Source organism: Panthera pardus, unplaced genomic scaffold, assembly GCF_024362965.1.
Source record: "Panthera pardus isolate Hobbes unplaced genomic scaffold, ASM2436296v1 HiC_scaffold_25, whole genome shotgun sequence".
In the NCBI taxonomy this organism is placed as follows: domain Eukaryota; kingdom Metazoa; phylum Chordata; class Mammalia; order Carnivora; family Felidae; genus Panthera; species Panthera pardus.
Window position 1 is genome coordinate 34,575,510 of NW_026526821.1, and position 24,680 is coordinate 34,600,189.

The 24,680-nt window shown below is 37.2% G+C and overlaps 1 protein-coding gene across 3 annotated transcripts in view; it reads left to right on the top strand.

The window, feature by feature from the left end:
- Positions 1-24,680, top strand: part of PLCB1 (phospholipase C beta 1) — a 696,728-nt gene that overhangs the window by 507,279 nt on the left and 164,769 nt on the right. For all 3 annotated transcript variants that reach the window (XM_019462545.2, XM_019462546.2, XM_019462547.2), the window contains exons 10-11: positions 6,790-6,936; positions 17,901-18,058. In XM_019462545.2, the coding sequence (XP_019318090.1) occupies positions 6,790-6,936; positions 17,901-18,058 (305 nt within the window). The remainder of the gene's footprint in view (positions 1-6,789; positions 6,937-17,900; positions 18,059-24,680) is intronic.

Consider the following 24,680-nt stretch of genomic DNA (forward strand, 5'->3'; position numbering starts at 1 on the left):
AGTAGGTCAATGACAGAAGACCTTCAGCTCCTCCCATCTGATTTGATTTCCCTAAAAATGCTAGGATCAAAGGGCAAAGCATGTGAAATCTGACTTTATAAATTTAACGGTCTGGTGTAATAGAAAAATCATGGGTGGACCCCTGGGTGACTCAGTTGGTTAAACGTCCAGCTCTTGATCTCAGCTCAGGTCGTGATCTAATGGTTTGTGAGATGGAGCCCTGGGTCGGGCCCTGTGCTGACAGCGTGGAGCCTGCTTGGGATTCTCTCTTTCCCTCTCTCTCTACCTGTCCCCTGCTCATGTGCATGCTCTCTCTGTCTCTCTCTGTCTCTTAAAATAAATAAACTTTAAAAAAAATAAAAGAAAACTCATGAAATATCAGGATAAATATGATGGTCTGAATATATTCAACTAAATTAAATTACCTTGAAACTACACTAAAATTAAAGGAGTTTTTTTTTTTTTTTTTAAAGGTGTAATCTGGCAAGGGTGGAGACAATAGGCTAAGAGACAATAATTACATAATGTCAGCAGCTAGTTATATGCTTATTGCTATTACAGACTGGGGAAACCTATCATACATCTGCCATGTAAAAAACTGGGGACTAATCTGCATTACTCCATGAAACCTTAAAAGTCTTAAAAATTGATAGTGTCAGGTTCCTCTGGAAGTAGGTTTTGGAGTACAGCCTAAAATAAGGTTGACTACTGTTTAAGGGATAGTCAGAACTCCTCCCTGGATAAAGACTAACGATTTACTCTCTGGAGACAAGGAAACAGAGGGTCTGAGGATGACACAGTCCCAGGTGAAGGCAGAGCTACAATTTTGAAAGCAAGGAGATAAAGTGATCATAAATGTACTGAGTGCTGAGTTCTCTAGCCTTCTTTCCGCATTTGCTCTGGAAGGCTGATATCCAGGCCTGTATTCTCCTGGCAAGTGATTAAATAGATCTTCTCTCAGGACTCTGATCAGCCCAGGATGAAAGTCCTAAAAGTATTGACATTAGCAGTCACTCCAAAGAGACAAAGACTGATCTCTCTGCAATGATATTTTATTTTCAAGTTTATAGTCAGTTATCCAGATGCATTCAAAAATCCAGTGAAACTTTGTAGTCTACCGTTTTGAAATATGAACAGAAAATTAAAAATTTCTAGACAAATGAAAAACTTTTTTTTCAAGTAGAAATAAGGAAAATGTAGCTTTGGAGAAAACAGTGAGAAGAAAACTTTAATTACACATGTGCTATTTATATCATTAGAAAGATAACAGAACATATTGCACTACGGAAAAAAGAACACAATGCTATTTTTTAAGAAATACCAGAGAACACAAACTGGCCCTTAGAAGGGCCCTTAGATTGAAAAGAAGGGCAGGAGAAACAAAACATTAAAAGAATATTGGAAATAAAGTTGAGGAAATCTCCCAGAAAGTAGAACAAAGAAATAAAATTAAAAATTTGAGAGAGGTTGTATTAAAATGCAAACTTTGACCAAATAATGTTCCAGAAAGAGAGAACAGAGGAAATTATCATAGAGATAGTTCATGAAATGCTTCAAAGGAGGCAGAAGGAGGCAGAGCAACAGTTGATGGCCATGGCATTTGTGCAACACCACATGACAGTTTCTTTGCAGCAAAGATATTGCTGAAGAATTATAAGACCTCTAAATGGCCACTGGGACCATCATTTTGTCATGCCACTCACCTCTTTTATTACTTTCAAGATCGTTTCTCCCCATTGAAGTCCAATCTTTTCTCTCTTGCATCACTGGTTTCCCTTTTCATTGAACACCTGAACTTCTGAACAAAATAGCCTCATAGAGCAGTGTTTTTCCTGTTCCTTAAGGGACTTCAATTTTTCCTACTTTGGTTCTGAATGGTTCAAAGGCTACATACACTTACTATGATCTTTAGGTGTCATTATATGAGTGGCATATCCAATTGGAAACATACCAGTCTTCTAACAAGAAAATATGTAAAGGGCTTTATTTGTAGGCTTTGTAAGCTGGCCTTATCCTTCTGGACTTATCTTCTTGGTTTTATTCCAGAAAGTTGTAGCATTGCTTTTAGTTGTAGTTTGATGTTTCCTAATGTCATCCTAATATGGGACAGTTTGTTTTTGATTTAGCTAGTAATCATCCCTAATATATTAAGTCACTGGAACTCAGAATTTATGGGAAGAAGAGACTTAAGAGCTTGTATAGTTTACCCATCCTGTGGTTGAGGAATTTGCCCCTTATCAGTTACTACTGGCAGAAATGGAAGCTAGATTTTTTTTGTGTTAATTTTTTTAATGTTTTCATTTATTTTTGAGAGAGACAGAGACAGAATGCGAGTGGGTTGGGGCAGAGAGAGAGGAAGGCACAGCATCTGAAGCAGGCTCCAGGCTCCGAGCTGTCAGCACAGAGCCTGACACGGGGCTTGAACTCACAAGCTGTGAGATCATGACCTGAGCTGAAGTTGGACGCTCAACCGACTGAGCCACCCAGGTGCTCCTGGAAGCTAGATTTCTTATTCTGTTACTAATTTGTTTAGAAAAACAGTGTTTCCTAGCTTAATTCTCAAGGTTTTTTATTTTTCTATGCTCCTCAGTATACCAGGAAAAAAATGTAAGCAGTTTTGCAAAAGTAGTGCAAGGTTGATGGAGAAAGGACTGATACATTTAGGTCAATGGCAACAACAATTATCCAGCTATAGGTTATATGCAAAAAAGAAAAATCCTCTAAAAGTCTGTTTTCTGTCCCAAAGCTTTTACTAGTCAGAAGTATTTTTTAAGCTAATTCATTATGCCAAAAACATCTGCATTTTTCCCAGTGAATTGCTGATCCCTTAGCTGACACTTTACAACTTATAAACCTACTACTCCTTATCCTTACCATTTCATTGACTTTTCTTGACTTTGACATATGTCTGCTTAGTCATTTGGTGCATCAAAAGTCTTCCACATTTGCTCTTTATTAGCAAAGCAGAGCTTTGGGGTTGAAAAGTTGCTCCCAGGTGTCTGTTCACCTGCAGTCTGTAATCATATTCTGAACTGTCTTCCAAACTCTTTCATTGTTCTTATTCAAGGTTAGGTAAATTCCTTCACTGGGAACTTTTAAATTATTTAATATAATTAATTGTAAATAATCTTCACAAATACTGACTTACCCAACTCTGGGTTGTTGTTTTTTTTACTATTATTGATTTAAATCTAAGCTAAAAAATTATGTTAAAATCTTCAACTCCTGTAAAATTGTAAAGGTAGAGAAGATAACCCAAAGGTTATGTTTGCTTGACGTATAGAATATTAACCAGCTTTATATTCAGTTTAGCAATATTTTTATAGATTTTGTTTGGGGGTTTTATAGGTTTGTTGGGAGTTTTGTTTGGGTGATGTGCTAACACACACATGTGTGCATACATTGGTGTCTCACAGCCTTCTTTGAGATTCAAGTTTTGGCTTTCTCATTAATGAATTAAATGAAACTTGGACACATGTTCTTTGGCATATTGTAAAGTATAACTTGGCCTTAATTATAATATCCTCCTTTGGGAATAACAAATATATAGCTTATACATATAAGATTCTCTGTCCTGCACCTATGAAAGACATCAAAATTAATGAGATGCATGGCTCAGAATTTTTCTCAACATATACCCAGAAGGCACTAGACACAATAAATGGGCATTGATGCTAAAGTTAAAATTAGTCATCCTCACCATATTGGTGTGTTTTGTTTTAATTGCTCCTTAAAGTTGCTGATCGGGCCAAAGGATATTTATTCCTGCAAGATAACAGACACAAACTGACAGCCTTAGAGTCACCAACACCATAAAAGTGGTTTGATTAGCCACACAACATTATATTGCTGTCATTTGCATGCCTTCAGAAGGAGCATACACTTGTGAGTTTTACACACTCCACGGCTCCCTGGTGCACACATTATTCCATTGGTCACATTACTTTCCTTCCTGGGCCCCTAAAGACACTTGCCTTTACTCGTGTCCTCTGAGAAATAGCTCTAGTTAGAGACTGAGCTATATGAAATTGTCATTTGCATAGGTTAAAATTGCCAAAATTAGCAATTTCATATGATTTGACCTAATCAGATAAAAGAATCAAAATTATTCTATCCTTCATGATCTTCCAGTTTCAAATGAATTTATTTCCTATTTTGAATCACTAATAAGCAAAATAAAAAGACTGATTTAACGCCTACTGTGCACAAAGGATTGGGGTAGATGCCAGGGACGACAAAGATATCAAGGCACACCCTGCTTTGGAAGAGCTCATGCCTGATTTTCAAAGTGTGAATGATCTTATTTTCTATTAGATCATGAGCTCTATGAAAGCAGAGGCTGTGCTTCAGTTTTCTGTGTACTCATCAAGTAGGCAGATGTTCAATAAATCTTTGTTAAACAAAACGGTAACAAAGTGGAAGGTAATGAGAGAAGGAAGAAGGAAAGGAGAGAAGGAGGGAGGGAGAAATGGGCATTAGTTTGAGAAGATGCCAAGATGGACTTGTCACAGGGGAAAAAAAAGGAAGAATATGAAGAAATTAATTTTTTTAAAAAATATTTATTTCTAAATGAGTTCTAGACTCCAAAATATTTTTTTAAACTATCTATTGGAATAACTTTGACTCTAAGTGGCATTGATTTTGGTTTGTTTCCAAAATGAAACCAGTCTGAAAGGATATATGCATTTCATCATAAATGAATTTTAAAACGAAGTTTCAAGAGCAGTAACCAAAATATTTTCATAAATGGTAGCATGATTGGAACAATTTATTTGTTAGTTGATGCTTATTTGATGGTACAAACTATGGCATCTATTAAAATTCACACAAGCATACCAGTATGTTGACCTTTATGTCATTTCTAATGCATAAGACCTTCTTAACACTTTTTCCTTTTGTCATTATTTAACATATCAAAGTATATATTAGAGCTGGTTTTTATTAAGTTCATAGTGCAAAAAATTATTCCTATTTCAGTTTGTTTAGGAGATTTTTCTTTTCATAAAACTCAGCTTCACTCACCAACAACCAATAACCGAATTTACTTTTAAAATGTATTTATTCCTAGAAAATATTAAAGGCAGTTTCGCTATAATTTTTCCAGAATTGAGAAAAGTACTCATCAGTTACTTTGAGAAACCTATTGGATGTAAAAAGATTTACATTGTGGTCAGTAGTCAAAACTAGCTTTGTCACTTATGGATGGCACACAACATTTTATCATTCAAGAGTATTGTTCAAACCAATAAATATTAGAATTATTAGAGATCATGCTTGTACTTATGGGTTTGGATAGGGTAAAGAGAAGGAAAAGCCATTGGTGAAAGAGTAAATTGCTAGAACTTGAAAAGAAAGCACACTGGGTTATGTGTACTAAAAAAAGACTTAAACATGGGTATAGCCTCTAAACCAACAGTTCTATTCCTGGGAATTCATCCTAAAGAAATAATTAAGAGTTTGTGCACAGATTTAACTATCAGAATATTCAGCACAAAGTTATTTATACTAGTGAAAAATTAGAAACAACTTTGACATCCAATGACAATGAAAGATTACTTAGCCATGCTATGGTTACATATCTTACATACATAAAATATAAATATTATAAATTACATGACAATGTTTCTAACATATTGTTCAGCTAAGACAAAGGTCACTAAATCTAATTAAGGTTAGTCTAATTACTAAATGATTGCACCTTCATAAAAGAATTACACACACACATACACACACAAACATTTTTTTGTTTTCTTGGAGGGCATACACACCAGGATTTTAACAGCACCTAGTTCTGAAGAAAGAGTTAGACTCATTCAGAAAAATTTTACTTTTTATTTCTGCTCATCTCTTTTCCTAATTTTTTTTTCAGTGAGCATATGCCACTTTTATGTTAATACAAAACTCTTTCAGCAAGAAGAAAGAAATGCTACCCTCCAATGTTTACAAGCAGTGTCTCTACTACTCACAAATGTGCTGAGGTTTTTGAGGCTCTTATTGTTAAGGTTGAAGAAATAAACTGTGGTAATGATCAAAATAGTGAAGATGACCTCTCTGGGAATTCCATAAAGATTAATGTAATAAAGATAAAGAATTATCTCAATATTTAGCATCAGTCATCTCAGAAAGGTTACAACAAAAGCAAAATTCTAAATAAGATCCGAGTAAGCTAAAGTGGGAGTCATATTTCTTCCATTTGAAGTAAAGCCATTCTAAATAAGAAATTTAAAGACCTCCTTGTTTATGAGCATTTGAGTTTTTATTCCTAGGAAAGACTCATTTGTGGTCATCTATATTTTATGTTTCAAAGAAAAAAATCACTATTTGGAAACACTTCCACTTCATTTTAAATAATAAACCCATTCTTGAATAACTTTTTTGATTATAAAAGTAACATATACTCATAATAGGAAATTTGGAAATTCAACCCTAATTCTATTACCCAGAGAGAAGCGCTCATAACATTTTGATGTCCATTCATAAAGTTGATAATCATTTTTAATTTAAGAACAAAAGATTGGTGTTTAGGTATTTAAATCCTCTGAAAGTCAGTGAGACTCATGTAAGTACCTTTTTCTCTATTATCTGTGGCATTGGGAGATAATTGTAGTGCAATGACATAATACTTGATGACTGTTATCCATGTTAAAATGCAATTGTGCTTACCGTCTTCTACCTTGGATGCTACCAGAGTTTTCTGGAAAAAAAAAAAAAAAAAGTTAAAGCACCATGATACCAGCAACCCATAAAAAGAACACATTCACATTCTTCTTAACTCTTCATTTCCTCCAGGACAGATATCAGTGGATGGCTTTATGCGCTATCTGAGTGGAGAAGAAAATGGAGTCGTTTCGCCTGAGAAACTGGATTTGAATGAAGATATGTCTCAGCCCCTTTCTCACTATTTCATCAATTCCTCACACAACACCTACCTCACAGGTACGAATTCACAGTTCTTTGACAATGACTTTAGCCAATCTCACCAAATTTCATCAACCTCTACTTTCTGTTGATCAGAAGGGAAGGCGTGTTTTCTTTCATTTCCTGGATGTAAGATGCCTCTGAGAACTGACTTCCAGGACCAGAGGCTCTGCCTGTAAGAGGAATATCATTTCTTCACAACATATCTTTTCCTGTTTTTAAGTCTTCTAAAATGTATCCTGTCTAATATCTTTGGACCAATGGAATTTTTGTGGATTTGACCTCCTTCTTTAGTGGACTTCAAACCATTGGCAATACTACCTAGTTCTCTGGACTCTTTTCATATACAGCAAATTTCTTTTATTTAAAAAGATTTTTTAAGTGTATTTATTTTCAGAGTGAGAGAGAAACAGCGCAAATAGGGGAGGGGCAGAAAGGGAGAGAAAGTCCCAAGCAGGCTCTGGGCTGCCAGCGCAGAGTCTGATATGGAGCCTGATTCCACGAAACTGGGAGATCATGACCTGAGACACCTAACCTACTGAGCCACCCATGGGCCCCAGAAAAATTTCTAAAGCATAAATAATTTACTTTCAAGGCAAATAGCTAATTTTGCTCAAGGTGCAATGGGGCTTTAGATGTAAACAAATTTACCCCTGAATGACAATCTATACTTCATTGTAAGTATTATAATAATGAAGGAAAAAACAAATGTGCTTCCAAATGTGATCCTAAATTGAGCATTGCCATATTTTTAGTAGATTATTAAACAGAAAAACATTAAAGATATATATATCACCTCAACTTAGTTTAAAATTAACATTTTTAATAAATACAGATTTTAATAAAGCTAAAAACGTTTGTATAATCAAAATACACTTCTTGAAGAATACTTTCCATATGGCAGATTTCTAAATACCAGCCTTGAAAAAACTTTGTAAAAAATCTACTGGTTACAAAAATAAAGGCTTTTCAGGGGTGCCTGGGTGGTTCAGTTGGTTAAGCATCTGACTTTGGCTCAGGTCATGATCTCACAGCTTGTGAGTTTGAGCCCCGCATGGGGGGATTCTGTGCTGACAGGTCAGAGCCTGGAGCCTGGTTTATCTCTGCCCCTCCCCTGATCGAGCTTTATCTCTCTCTCTGTCTCAAAAATAAACATTTAAAAAAATTTTTTAATTAAAAAAAAAGACTTTTTAAAAAGCCATATCACTATCTTACTTCAGACAGTCCTCACCCAAATTAATAGAAGATAGCCAGACCTTAAGACCCACAATGTACCTGAAATCTGGGGTCTCATTTGATACGTATAAGTTGTAGATGCCCACCATGCCTTGAGAGAGGTTTTGATGTGCCCATGGCTCATTGTCTAGGGGCATGCGGTTTGTGTTGCAGGGTAGACCAGTGATGCTATGAACATAATGACAGGGGCATTATTCATGGGTGTCCAAGAGAATTTTACAGGATTCAGTTATACAGCAAATAAGCAGCTCTTTCATCTAAACTGTTTAAGGAGATCCATCCATCCCAGTACAAATGTATGTTGTATTGGTATCAAATGCAACATTGGCCCGGTATCCCACACTTGGTGAAAAAATGGCTTAGAATAGAAATGACCCTTCTATAGAGAGAGCAAAGTAGCCTCCAGACAGCTAGAGTGGGCTGTTCCCAGGATTATTCCGTATACTCTGAGAGCATCTAATCAGAACCAGATAGTCTGAGTTCTAGCCTGTTGAACTGCAACTTGTATGTTCTTCATAAAAACTGGGTGGCTATCAGGCTACTCTCAGCCTGTTTTATTTCAACTGACATTATCTACTAGGAGAGATTCCTGCCAAAAAGTAATGAGATTCATGTTTGGCTCATCCTAAACTCTATTTTTGTCATTTCTTGCTGTATAACAAATCACTTCAAAATTCAGTGGCATAAAACGCCCACCATATTATTTTCATCCTCATTCTGTATGTCAAGAATGCAGATAGGGCACAGAGGAGATGGCTTGTCTCTCGTTCCTGGTGTCTTGAGCTCCAGCTGCCAAATAAATACCTGGGAGTAATGTGAACACATTGGGTGTTGGAACGGTCTGGGTGCTTCCCCACCATCGTGTCTGGAACTTGAGCTCGGTTAGGACTCCTGACCTAGTTGCCTATAAGAAGCCTCACCATGTAGGTTAGGCTTCCTCACAGCATGACCACCCCAGGGTAGGTGGACTTCTTACATGGCAGGTCATGGCTGCCAGAACAAGTGTCCCAAAGAACAAGGAGGAAGCTTAACTGCCTTATTGTACATCACCTCTGAAGTTCTGTGCTGTCACTTTCTTATTTGTTAAAACAGTCACAAACCTACACAGATTAAAAGGGAGAAAACATAGACCATAATCCTCCTTGGGAAGAGTGTCAAAATACTTTTAATTTGTTATCTTCTCAGGGGATTCTTAATCCTATTTGGTACCAGTGACCAATTTGTCATTCTGGTGAAGTTTATGGACCCTTGTAAGAGTAGTATTAAGTGCATAAAATAAAGTATATAGGATTAAAGAGATAATTTCCAATGAAATATTTTTATCAAATATTAAAAAACAAATTTGTGATAAAATAATATGTATTTCAATGAGCACAATTTAAACATTAGTATAAATAATATGATGTGACTATTTGCAATAATGGAATAGGATGTGAAAATACCTATAATTTCACAGTTCTGCTTGTACTGCTTGATTTGTGACCTGCATTTATAAGAGATTGTTAAATTTAACATAGAAGTTTAGATTAAAGATGTAATCTTGGTTTCTCATCCAAGTTTGAGGAGGTCAATAGAACCTCAAATTAAGAGTCTAGATCTTGGGACACCTGGGTGGCTCAGTCAGTTAAGCGTCTGACTTGATGGCAGCTCAGGTCATGATCTCAGGGTTTGTGCGATCGAGCCCTAGATCGGGCTCTGCACTAACAGTGTGGAGTCTGTGAATTCTCTGTCTCCCTCTTTCTGTCCCTCCCCAGCTCACGTTCTCTCTCTCTCTCTTCTCTCTCTTTCAAAATAAATAATCATTTAAAACAAAAAAAGAGTCTAGATCTTTCACTTGATAGCATCCAAAAAAATATAACTGTAAATACTGACACATGATGGAATCTTGCATTTAAGACTACAAGATTCTTAAAAATATGTAAACATACATTCGGTTAAATTTTGGACATTATATGTGGTTTCATCTGCCTGGAAGTCACAGTATGCAATAATTTTACCAATAGTCCTTCTTATCTCCAAAAGTGCCTTTCAACTGATGTATTTACATCCATTAGTATCTATATTATTTGCCATATAATAAATGAGGCAATGGTAGCAAAATGATGGAATAGTAAGACTGATGAGATATAGTCTATATCCTTTTTACCTTCTCTCCAAGGACATTAATTTCTCTTTCTGCTTATCTTTATGGACTTATGGTTTTTAAATTTTATGTAGATTCACCAACCACAGCCATTGTTCTCTTTTTGATAGTCGAATTGTCTTAGCTTTGGTCAATGGAAACATTTCTTAGGCTGGTTTCTATATTCTCTTGACAAAACCCATTGATCTTTGAAAATGTCCTTGCTTTCTGGCACATCAAGATCTTCCAGGCTTACTTTGTTCCTTTCTGCACTACACGTGGAAATCAGACTTTTCCCCTGAATGACCTCTGGTTCCTTTCAGTGGAAAAAAAATTGGGTAACAGCAATTTGAACCCTGCACTATGGAACATTGTCTCTGGACCATTTCAGTGAACAAAGTAAGAAAAGATACATTTGTTTATGAACTGTGCCAGTTGATATAAATATCTTCATTCCTATCTTCCAATTTATTTAAATTCCTGAGTCTATAACTGTGCTTCCTTTAGCAATCTTGTTACCTATGAAATTTATGTAATTAATTCACTTATTTTGCTAACAACAAAATAATAGCTCCAAGAAAATTGTTCAGTATCAATAGGAACTATAAAACTACAAAATACTGTTCAGTTTTTCTCTGTAATTCCTTTTTGTGGATGTTTTTAAACTGCATTTCACCAAGGATTTTGAGTCTACTGAATTTCTTCCAGAGTCACTCATTTGCCCTACCTCTGAATACCTTGGTAGGTACAGATGCGGTAGAGAATTTGGCTTCGTTGTGTCGGCTTGGTTTTTGAGTGTCAGCAATTAGTGGTTGATAGTTATCAGAAGTTGAAGCTTTCAGCTACTAAGAGAGAGAGGGGTCCACTCTACTTTTTGATGAAGAAAGAATTCAGGGGCACCTGGATGGCTCAGTCGGTCAAGTGTCCCAACTTCGGCTCAGGTCATGATCTCATGAGTTTGAGCCCCGCATTGGGCTCTGTGCTGACAGCTCAGAGCCTGGAGGTGCTTCAGCTTCTGTGTCTCCCTCTCTCTCTGCTCCTCCCTTGCTCATGCCCTGTCTCTCTTTGTCTCTCAAAAATAAATAAACATTAAAAAATTAAAAAAAAAAGAATTCAAAGAGCTGTCTCCAAATTGCAGTACAAAGGTCTCAGATCACCACCATCTGATATACAGGATTTCTGACCAAGTAAACCAGGTCTCTTGCCAATTATTTAATTTCCAAAGTACTATTAGAATTCCCATATTTTCGAATATTCAGATTTTAAAGCTATGTTATCTATGTGAAACCATGTTATGATCTTTACAGGTTTTTTGTGTCTTAACTTGCTTACTTTTCTGAGCTGTACATTATTTTACTGAAGTTTGCATTATATAAATCCACATATTTGCTATGTTCCTTTATCCCAACACCAGTAAAAGTCTTTCATTTTCCTACAGGTGAATTAAGGAAGATTCCCCATAGTTAACAAAAAAATTTACATATAAATTCTAATACAGGCTCTGGACGTTTTGTCTAAATTCTCTTTTGAGAATTTGGTTTTACTTCATATGATATTATTAGTATCCTCACTTTAATTATAGATAAACCTAATGTAGAACTGTCCCAGAGGCCTTTGGGTAAGATATAAACATTGATGATACAGAAATTCAAACTTCCCAAAGCCAATTAAGAATATTACAAAATAAAGTTAAAACCAAAGTAAAACCCAATAAAATCCAATTAAATGTTAAAATCAATACCTAGGAAATGAGATCTTATACTTTATAGGCATTTCCAGAACAAGTAGAAACTTTTTCTATAGAAATGTTATTTCATACAAAGGGTATTTGGTGGAAAAAGGAGTTTTCCTATTCAAATGAGTTTTAGAAATGCTAGGTACAAACAAAGGTTGGCACCTATTACAGTATGTTTTGAACATATGGGAAAAAAGCTTACAGATGCACAATCATTAAGGTTATGATCAACCCTGTTCCCCCACTGTCACCACCTTACTTATTTTCTTGGAGCGCATTAAGAACTAGTATTCCTGAGAATGCTGGTCTAAATTCAAATAAAGAGAATTTTGATATTTGGAATGTTGTATTTTGAGCATTCAAAGGAACTATAAAAGTTAAATGTACAATATGAAAGCCAATCAATTTAGAAATGCATTATTATTATTATTATTATGTCTATTTCGTTATTCATTATTGCCCTTCTGTTGACCATCAGGATGCCCAGAAGGAAACATAAATGGGATCATTGAAAGAAGTGTATGCACATCAACAGAATGAGTTGGTTTTTAATTATGATGGTCATTTTTCATGGGGTTTTGGATAGTCTTGGCAGTACATCAAGTAGTGATTATGTTTTAAATTATTATTTTTCCTTGAGGAACCCACCCTTATGACTCAAAACAAAATTCTCTCAGAACAGTATGCACTCATTTCAACCTATACTTTTTCAGCTCTTCATAAATCTGTACTCTAATCGATTTGGGAGATAATGGCTCCATATTCATGGACAAGAAAAGTGTTATGTGTCTGAAAAATTAACATCTCCGTTCAGCTTAAAACACACACACACACACACACACACACACGTTAGATTTGAGGTTTTAGTTATCTTCCAATGAATTAAAACACCTGATTGAATGTATCAAATAATTATTCAACTCCTCACATATATGCTCTGAGCTGCAAAAAAGTTCTAGAAATTATTTACCCTTGTCATTTATCCACTACCAGCCCAGACTGAGTGTTACTCTCTGCTTTTCCATCTCTCTTACTCTTTTAACCCTTACCATGTGTAACCTTTTGTAATTTATTTTTTGTTTAAAGCACACACAAACCTATGAAAGTTGGTGGCTGAATGGAAAAAGATCATGTTTTGCAAATAAACAGACTTCATTTAAATCTCCCTTTAAGTAAATTAACTCTTCTAAGCCTTAGTTTCTTCATTTGTAAAATGAAGATAAATTGAAACAGCCAGAGTATTTTTGGCCATCAGTAATAAGATACTATTACTTAATGGCTTGAATGTTAAGGAATTTATTACCAATCACAGCAAGAAGTCCAGAAGCAGAGTAGTTGAGGGTTGATTAAATTAGAAATTACTGATGTCATCAGAGACCCAGACACTTTCTATCTTTTTGCTCTCCTTATGGTTGCAAGATGCCTGTTCACCCTGAGCATTGCCTCCCTATGAAATAAGATCCACATGTGGCACAGGGCAAAGGTCTGTCTTATGGCCCTTTGTAGGAGTGAGGTCTCCCACCCCTACCCAGTAGACTTTCCTTTATGCTGTATTAGATACAGCCCAGAGTTATACACCACATAGCAATGCCTACATTAACCACTAACGTGGACCACAGAAGTATTGTGAATGATTAGGAAGAATTAAGATTTACCTCAGGGCTGAGGAGGGGACCATGAAGCATAACAGAACCTAAATAGAATATTCTGTTGGCAAGGAGAAAGAGAAAGAAGAGGAAGAAAGGGCAACCGGGTGTAAGTGTAAGATTGGGGTGAGAATTAAACTCCCTGACACTTAAGAACTTCTCCATTATTTGTACTTGCCTACCTGCCTAGATGGGTAGGGGTAAGGAACATGTCTAGTGTCCTTTGTGCATCCCCAGGAACCAGTATTTGCCTCTCATAGAGAACATGTTTGAGAATGTGCACAGACCCTAATGGTGAAGCTTCTATAATCAGTAAGGCATATGGTGAAAGTTGCTTCCCCACTTTCTCACCTAAGCCATCTTGTCACAATTGGATTCATGTTGAAGACAGCTTCATGGTCTCCCTGGGGCAAGAGGCAGACACTTTGGGAGAGACATCAGATTAAATGGATGCCCTTAGAAATGGTCAAGATGAATAACATAGAATTTATATTTTGGACAGTTTTCTCAACTGTAACTGTGGAATTAGGTGACTTGAAGGGCTGACACAGCATTGAAAGCAAAAGGTGATATGGTTCCTGTCTCCATTTACAGAAAGAGATCATATTTATGGAAGAAGGCCACTGAATTAACAAATGCATCACATTCTGGAAATTTTTTGCCATAGAGGTTGAAAAGAAGACAATACATAATGATAACTATAAATATAGACAATTTCTCAGAAGCCTATGTTAATAGAAGGATTGTTATTTTCCATTTTCTGATCTCTTCCATCCATGGATGCCTTGAGTAATCCTAGACAAAACACAAGTGAATGTAGCCAGCTGACCAAAATGAATGCAGCCAAGTGAGAAGTTACAGAGCTATGACTTGGGGCAGTATTATGAATTGAACTGAGATGGAGCTTCAGCTCTCCAGTTCAATCATGGGCTTGGAATATACTCCAGAGGGTATTCACAGCTAGGCAGAGATGATGTCAGATACTAGTTACAGAAATAACAAGGGTTGAGTGACTCATGACATATCATTAATCCCAACCCCAGGCAATCCCCTGGCCCAGAAGCTATATTTTATTGGATGTAATCAAATGGAAATAAAATGGGTGGTGGGATATAATAATGAGGAGTTAGGAATGTTAGGGAAGAAAAATAAACTAGCTTTGAGGATTTAGGCAGAAAAAGATGAAATAATGGAGAATGTTAATATACATATTTGGAAGAAAAATCTCCATAAATGAAGGAAAACACACAGGGAACCTAAAATGCATTCCAAGGAATAGAACAATTATGGGTAAGTGTGAATTTCTAAAAATATGCTTTCTTTGGGAGGCTTCCATTTCTAATAAAGAGTATTCATTTTAAGATTGAACAAGTTGACCTTTGAAGGATTCTTCTGGGCTTAGGTTGTTGAGGAATAAACATAACATAGACACATACTCTCTCTCTCTCTCTCTCTCTCTCTCTCTCTCTGTCTCTCATCTTCCATTCTTTGGTGTTTTTTTCTTCAGATTCCTCTGCATCTCACAAACCCAACCCCATACCTTACCAGGTCTTTAGAAACATTAACTGATTAACATTCAAAAAATACATCAAATACCAGCTAATTTGTTCTTTCAGTGATAAAAAAAAATTTTTTTTGCATGCAAATCCAAAGAAATGTTTCTAGAAATTTTTTGAAACTTTTATGACAAAAAGCTTTAGTGTGACTGAGGTATTTATCTACTAGTCTACCATTAAATCTTATCTAGTTCATGTATCCATGGGAAGTTCCCTCCTGAAGTTAGTAACACTCAGTGAACTGTTCATGAAATAGACTCAGAACCTGCACATTATGTAATGGTATTGGATAGTCAGTAATACATTTAAACAATTTTCTAGATAGCACACAAGAAAATCTTCTTTACTCTTTAATAACATACCATTTTCTGCAGGAGCTAGCATTTTTAATGAGTTATCCAATAATTATTTGCATTCTTCACTTTCTTTAGCTAAAGCAGCCTCCCTTAAGCTTAAAAATCATATAAATAACTGTCTTTTCTCCTTCACTGTCACTGCCCACCCCCATTTTTTAATGCAGCAAAACCTTTATTACAATAAACTTTCAGGCAATTATAAATGGCAAATTGATTATCTAGCATCAGGAACTTTCCAGAATATTTTGTCAGCATTTCTTCCTTCACAAAGACATTTGTGTGTTTAAAATGCCCTATTTTTCCAGCAGAGAAAAGTGATTATGAAAACCTACTTAATCAGCCTTTCATGCATTTACTAGAACTCTATAGAATTCAAGACTGTCATCCTTTTGTTATGCTGATGTTTGGGTGTTGTGACATGCATATAAAAATAAAATTAAGCCAATAGGCTTATCCCATTTTCTTTGTCCTGTATGTTTTCCCTGGGCAGATCTTGTCTATTTCAAAGTTATTTTGACTGTTTTCATCAGTTTGTCATTTTTTAACTATTTAAAAAATGGTGGAGACTTACAGAGTAGAAATCAGAGAAAATATTTAATGTGGAAAACCAAAGCTTCCATTGTGTGTTGATGGTCGGCCTGTCTCAAAAGTTATTTATTATTAATTTTTTAAAAAATAACTTATCAAGGGGCCCCTGGGTGGCTCAGTAGGTTGAGCATCGGACTTCAGCTCGGGTCATGATCTCGTGGTTCCTGAGTTCAAGCCCCACATCAAGCTCTGTGCTGACAGCTCAGAACCTGGAGTCAGCTTTGGATTCTGTCTCCCTCTTTCTCTGTCCCTCCCCCACTCATGCGTAAGCGCTCTCTCTCTCTCCCTCTCTCTCTTTCTCTCTCTCAAAAATGAATAAACATTAAAAATTTTCAAAAAAAAACTTATCAAGAAGTAAGTACTTCCAATAACTACTTAAATGAAATAGGAATAGTTTGGCTTCCACTCCTGCCCTCAGACTTCTCAAGTGCCTTGATTATTACAATTCTTATCACTTTACTAGAGTATTTCAGTTCTGTTCACAAAGGTTTTAAATTTTGATGAAGTATATGTATTTTTTTCTTTGTTGTTTGTGCTTTAGCATCATATCTACAAAACCATTGCCTAATCCAGGTCACAAAGTTTTAGCCTTATGTTTTTTTTTCTAGGAGTTTTATAGTATGATCGCTTATATATAGGAGCTTAATCCACTTAGAGTTAATTTTTTTATATGATGTGAGATGGGTTGGATTAACTTCATTATTTTACACATGTCTCTCCAGTTGTCCTAGCACCATTACTTGAAAATATGATGCTTTCTGCAATGAATTGTTGTGGCACCCTTGTTGTAAGTCAATTTGAGGATAAATGTGAAGGTTTATTTCTGTACTCTCAGTTTTATTCCATTGATCTATGTCTATTCTTATGCCATCAACATACTGCCTTGATTATTAGAGTTTTGCAAGTAAGTTTTGAAATCAGGAAATGTATGTCCTCAAACTTTGTTCTGATTTTTTGGCCATTTGAGGTCCTTTACATTTCCATAGAAATTGCAGGATCAGCCTGTCAATTTATGTAAGAAACCAAGTAGAAGTTCAATAGGAATTGACCTTGTAAATAAATTTGGGTTCTAGTGCTATCTTAGAATGTTGAGTCTTCTGTTCCATGAACATGGACTATCTTTGCATTTAAGGTCTTCTTTAATTATTTTATTATTAATGCTTTATAATTATTAGAGAATACCTTTTGGACTTTTTTTGTTAAATTTGAATTTATTCCTACAAACTCATTTCACTTTTGAAAGGAGAATGCTTAGCTTTTCTAAACATTTTTGACTTGGACAAACATGACAGAAAGGTTGATTTATACAACAGAATAGCCTTAAAGACTCAGACTTAAATGATTGAGTTGTGAAGTTATAATCATACTCTCTCCCATTTTCATTATCTGAAAATAAATATTTAAAAAATAAAGGTAGTTATATAAGAGAGGTTTTATGAAGATTAAATGTAGTAATACATGTAAAATCTGAAGAACTACACTTGGCACTTGGTAAGCAGTTATTGTTATTGTTCCAATGCTCTCCTCCTTCTATTCTCTCTTCCCTAAAATGACTGCTAGGGAGCCACAATTACATTTGGTATTATGCCACTACCTTACAGTATGTTGAGGCAGAAGGTTGAGAATAACCACATAAGTTGTTGAACTCCTTGTTCTCCCACTGTTGAAAAGATTGTCTAGGAAGCCACCAATGTCTTCCTTGCTTTGTAGGAGTCTAAGTATAATTTTGTTGGTGTTTTACAGCTGGCCAGTTGGCTGGAAATTCCTCTGTTGAGATGTATCGCCAAGTGCTCCTGTCTGGTTGTCGCTGTGTGGAGTTGGACTGCTGGAAAGGACGGACTGCAGAAGAGGAACCAGTCATCACCCATGGGTTCACCATGACAACTGAAATATCCTTCAAGGTAGAGTGAATGAATATTTCAAACAGAAGAAGCTAGAAAGACCTAAACCCTTTTGGATAAAGCCTCCTAAGGTAGAAAGTCCCAGTGGTTACAATTAAGTCCATGGACTTAATTGCAATTTCAGAGGCTAAAATTTAGCGGTGTATTTATGGGTAATTAGCATCATGTCATGGAGAACTGTGGTGTCTCAGAAGTACTGCCATAGAGAAGACTTACGGGATTTGGGCTTATATTAGATGATTTGGGTGAGGATTCAAGAAAGTAAGGTTTTGCTATAGATTAGGTACTGCCAATAAGCAGAAATAATCCTGTGATTGTGTATCGTAATAAATCCTATCTAGAAAGCAAGACTACAGCTGTATTTTATAAGGAACTTCAGCCATTCTTATTAGCAGGAATGAGGGTATGTTTGGTCATCTCCCTTCTCTTTCCACACATGGCTCCATCCTACATCATAAAGGGCCTAATATTCATGCATATGGGCACAGAAGCCAAATTATTCAAGTTATGTTCACATCCCCTACAAAGAGCCATCCCCAGGAGCTTGGAATCATTTGGGTGGACAAAATCTGGGGTCCTAGGTACCCAGAGAACCATCTGGGAAAAGGGTATATGGACTGTAGGGGACATGTGTTTTTTTACTGACTCAGGCTTCTCACCTCTTTGGAAGTGAACCAGAAAAGAAGGGCCAGAAGACAACCTCTAAGGCACAACTCCCAAGGCATGAGCCCCATGCCTGCATTAACTGGGTCTCAGGGCAGAACTGAGTCTGGGTCACTAACCCTTGCCCTAAGCAACCAAGGAAACAGTGCAACTATGTGGCTAGCTAAGGAAGAATGGGGACAAGGCCATTGAGAACGGGGAGGTCAGTGTGCTGAGACACCAAAATGTTGGATGAATTATATGTTAATGTCACTAAGATTGGTGACAAAGCTTTGGACGAAGAAGGCAGTGAAGCATTTGCCAAAGTCTTTGCTGAATGAGAGAGAGCTTAGCAGATGGCACAAGAGAGGAAGTGGTAAAAGCTGGTTGGGCTGTCTTATGAGAACTGGAAACTCAAAAGTAGCATTGGGGGCAAAAAAAAACCAACAAAAAAACAAAAAACTCACTCTCCAGTGTTTAGCCCCAGGACACCTGGGATGTGAGAAAATAAACAGCTATCACTTGAAAGAGAGTAGCAAAAGAGAAGCAAGATTTTCAAGGGATATCCAGGTTTTGACTGAGACAAATGGATTTACTAATCAAAGGTATCATATTTGACAGTAAAAAAATGCATTCAGAATTGATATCATTAGCACCTTAAAATATGTTTGCTATGATGTGTCTAGGGAATTTGACTTTTCATGATTTCTTAAACTTAGGCTACAATACAATAGTTAGAAATAAATAGCACCCTTCACTAAATTTTACAACAAAGTTTAGTATGAGAGTGACCTTAATTCTGATCAAATCTTTAAATTTGTATCTGCCCCTGAAAGGGAGAACTCTTAAGTTCTCTTGGTTTTAATAGAAAAATCAATGGGTTTTTGTTTCATCTCCGTAATCCCCCACTCTCCCAGCTTCTGCCATTGTCCTTTGTCAGCTCTCTAAGATCCAATCCTAACCTGGTTGGGCTCTTTGAGAAAATTGGGGGACAGATGACCCTGGTGCACAGTGAGTGCAATTTGGGCTCATCTGTCTGTTGATGGATGGACATAATCCTGGGAATGGAGACAACACATCCTAATGGAGCCTTTGCTGTGCTAAGGGATGAAGGCCTTAGTCACTGCACTGAACCACTACAGGAGGGCCCTCCCACCACCCCCCTGCCCACAGTCCCCTCAGAGTCCATATGGGGAGCAATTATATACTCTTAAAAATTTATAATCCTCAAGGGTCATTGAGTTCCAGGATGGGAAGATAGGTAAACACCAAGCACATTTTAAATCATGTTTATTTTATGTAGAGCATTGGCCTCTTGATCTCAGCCATTAAGTTGGCTTAGAGTGGCTCTCCCTATGCACCTGTCTATACAAGTGGTTCTTCAGTCACATCTATAACCCCAGAGTCATGAGCTTATTGGACATCTTTTCGTGGTCTCTGGAAGTAAACACATCCACACATTTTCTGACAGATACAGAAACTAGAAAACGAAATCTAGCCCAGAATACTGCTTCTTCTCTCTGCCTGACAGAGTTGGGGTTGGGGAATGACCAAAGAGAGCAGGAAACTCATTTCCCTGGTGGCTGGTTTGTCCAGCCCTGCTTCCTGCTAATGTGCATTTGCAGGATAGATTAATCTTGCTGAGATGTGGGTGGGTGGGTGGTGGGTAGGCTAGTATGGCTGTGGATAGTAGAGGTGCCAACCTGTTTTGTACACAAATATACAGAGCAGGAATTCTCTGAATCAGGACTAGGTAGTACTGGGGTGAGACTCGTGAGGTACCTCACCTGCAAAATTTAAGGAAGCATTTGCTCTCAGTGTCATGTACATGCAGACTTGGCACCTAACAATGAGTGTGTCTTTACATTTTGCACTTAGGCCCCCCACTTGCCTCACCATAAGTCCCAGCCTGCTCTGCATGATTGTTGGTAGGTAGGCTGCTTTCCAGAAACCACTGTGTATGTGACATTGTAAGAAAGGGTAAAAGAGAAATGGGGGACAAGATCCTGTGTGATCCATCCCCCATTACCACTTTCCCCGTCACTCACTTGGCTACAACTCTACTGGGCTCTGCTATTGCTTGACCGTGCTAGGCAAGTCCCACATCACAGCCTTTGCACAGGTTCTTGGCCTCTTCCTGGAATGTTCTTCCCCAAGGTATCTGCATGGCTCACCTGTTACCTCTTTGAAGTCTTTCTCAAATGCCACCTTCTCAGTGAGGCATACTGGGACTACTCTCTTTAGTACCGTAACAAGCCACCTTGCCCACTCCCACACTCCTGATACATTCCCCACCACCACTTTATTTTTTCTATTTACCAAGTGGCACTTTATCCCCTCCTGCCACTCTGCTTAATTTCCTTAATGATTATGCTTTTTGTTCATTGTCTCTCTCCTTCTACTAGCATGTAAGCACCACAAAGATAGAACTCTTGGTTATGTTCCCTGATCAGTCCCAAGCACTTTGAAAAGAATCTGGTGTATAGTAGGTGCTCAATAAATGTGTATTTTTTTTAATGAATCTTCCCATCCCAAAGCAAAAAGACAAATTACAGCACAGCTTTCTATTTTCTTCCTTGCCTCTGTTCATCGGATAAATGAATTTGGTCTTTCTCCATTTTCATGTGTGACATTCCATGTATGATATATTGGTGGGCAGTGAAAAGATTCTCCAAATGTTTGCCAGTTTTAGATATCCCATTTATTTGGACTTGACCTTCATGGTGCAATTAGACTGTGTTCTGTAGCCAAAGCACATATTGCAGCAGCAAAATAAACTGATTACAAAAGTTCATCATTTTTATGTCATTACCGTTTATCTGCTCTCAATCTATGTAATCTGAGAAACTTCTGTGTGATCTATCCCCAAAAGCAAAAGTTCCTATTGGCATTTACTGCTTATTTATTATATGGGCCAAAATAAAAGGTTATGTTCTGGGAAAAGGGACATGCTATAATTCAGTGTCTTCATGGAGGACTTTTTATTTTGCACTCCAGATTTATTTATTATTTACCTCATATATCTGCTGTTCTAGTTCCTTGCCTCATTGCCTTAGCCTTTCTGATGGTCATGACATAATAATTCGCCACTTGGCCTGCATTCTCTGTGCTCCCACTCAATCTTCTTTCTCCCCACACTGACCACCACCACCCCCGGGCTCCTTCATCCCCAAACTGCTCCTCTTTCTCCCCTCAGGCAGTGCCTGTGTTACCAGCAATTGTATAAGATGGAAAAGTTGGTAATGTGATAAAATAGATGATGAAAATATATTCAATTTGAGTATGTGGTTAAATCGAGCATTTCTGAAAATAAAGCTCTGAGAAAAATAATAATTTCGGATGCAATTTAACAGCTACATAAATGCTCACATAAAATGGATATCCAAATACATCCTGCTGTTGTCTGTCAGGGATAAAGGATTTCAAGGGCAGTTTTCCCCACTGGAGGTTAGTAATTGAGCCATATGGTTTATAGATTATTGAATCCAGTGTTAGAAGTCCCTGAAAAACAGTTTTGGCTCAATAAGGAGCAATTGAGCAGTAAGGTACTTTCACATCCAGTGTCCACTAATGATAGCTCATATGTAAGAACAAAACTTAAAGCCTATGACTGGCTTTCTCATCCTTGATAATCATGCACACCATACAAAATATTCCAAAGCCAAAAAAAAAATGAAAGTTCTATAGAAGAACTTATAGATTTTTCAGGTGTTCCCACCTAAAATTATTAGATGAAATCTAGTAAATGTTTTCTTTGGCTTTGAAGGTTCAAAAAAGGTTCCCTAAGCTGGTGGCTAAAGTTATGGTAGAGGTGGAGAGAGATGGACAGAAGAAGGGGGAGAGGATGGGAGGAAAAGAGAAAGGAGACTGTAGAAGTTAAGAATGCAGTTCTGGAGCTGGTGCCAGGGTTCAGATACCAGCTCTCCCTTGGACTGGCCACAAGATCTTGGAGAAGTTCCCCTGTCAGACCTGTTCTCTTTCTTAGGAGCAGAATGGAAATGACAATAGCACTTACCTTGTAGGGTTGTTGTATGCATTCAGTGACCCTACTCAATACACAGACATTGCCTAGAACCATGTATAGCAAGTAGTGAGTGCTCTGTAAGTGTCAGATATTGACATTATGGTTGAAATATAAAGGCCACACTTTAGCTTTTGTTTCTATCAATGTAATGGTTGTGGTATTATATATGCAAAGAATTCTTATAAATCAGGGTGAGGGTTGGGGGTTAATGAAGTCATTTGTAAGGCTGCTATGGTAGAGGCTGTAGATGGCCTCCACACAAAACCCCTGGTATTCACTTCACTTCCAGGAAGAAACCGAAAGTTCAAACTAAATACAGCCCAGCCTTTGTTAGAAGCCCAGTGGGAGCTGAGAAAGGTGTCCTAAGTTAAGGGCACAAGACCAGGATGTCTGAGGCAGGCAAAGAGGAGAAATAGGAGACACAGATTGGATGGTCTAGGAACCCCCAGAGCCCAGCTGTGGTTCAGGTCATCTCAGCAGCCTAGCTGTGGGAAGAGAGAACCAGACCCAGGGAGCCAGGAAGTTGGAGGGAGGCACAAAGTCCTCACAAGTCGCAGGCCCAGAAAAACACTCACATTTCATTTGCCAAATGTAAAGAGAGACAGGCCCTTGGCCAGAGGCAAAACACCCTAAGAGAGAGGGGTTCTCACCTTCAGGCCTGACTCTCATTGGCCCAAATTGACCTGATGGGCCACGTCTACAATCAGCCTTCATTAATAAAGACAGTGGCAGTGGTTCTCAAATAGCCAAAGGCAACAGTCATCCTCGGAAAGTTATCAAAGACTGATTACACTTTTATTTACTTTTATATTTGAAAGATTTTTTTGTTTAATGTAGCACTCAACCTTGATTGGAAATTTTGGCCATGAAATTGTTCAAGTTAACTGAGCTATTGTGTATGGAATGAATATTCAAACTTCTTTAATAAAAATTGCATTTGCCTGTGGTTACATTGAATTTTAAGCTTTGCTTATGCCAATGATCACACTAGTCCAGGGGTTGACTACCTACCTTCCACAGGCCACATTCAACCTACCCCCTATTTTTATGAGTTAAGTTTAGTTGGAACATAAGCACATCCATGTGTGCTTTACATATCATCCATGGCTGCTTTGAGTCTACAAAGGCAGAGTTGAATAGTTGCCATAAAAATCATATGGCCAGCAAAGCCTAAACTATGTACTCTCTCACCCTTTATAGAAAGTATGCTGACCTCTGAAATAGTCAATAGAAGACTGAATTGGAACACAACTGAATAAATGGTACTTCTCTTCTGTTAAGAATGTTAAGAGTTCATTCATTTATTTGAAAATATTTAGTGAGTGTCTAGAATATGCCTTAGCACTTCCTAAGCCTTAGGAACAGAGTCATGGAGCAAACTGAGTGCTTACTCTCAAGAAGCTAGTGGAAAGAAATGCTCTTAATAGTCTAGTGGAAAGAAATAGACAAAAATAAATACACAATATAGTACATGGAGACATGCCCTTTAAGGCAACATAAGTAAGTATTGAAGGAAAGAGGGGGCTAAGGTATGCTATTTTCAGCAGGGTGGTGGAAAAAACACTTTAGTAACATGACATTTGAGAAAAGACCACCCACCCAAAAATAAGGGAGTAAGCTTTGCTTTCAGATAAGAATGTTCCTAACAGAAATAACAGAGATGAACAAATAAATGAAAGAGATGAACAGAGATAAAATCATGCCTGGTGTATTTGAGAAAAAGCAAGAAAAGGTCAATGGATTATATCTGGGTGAGCAATGGGAAAGGAAATGTGATGAATTTAGAGAGATAGCAGGTGCCGGATCTAATAAGGAATTTGGATTTCACTCTGTGAAATGGAAGGCCAATGAAAGTTTTACTCCAAAGGAGTAAAATCATCTGACTCATGTTTAAGAGCAATCACTGTGGCTGTGATATGTAATGTAGGGGGTAAACATAGAAGCCTCTGCTAGGTT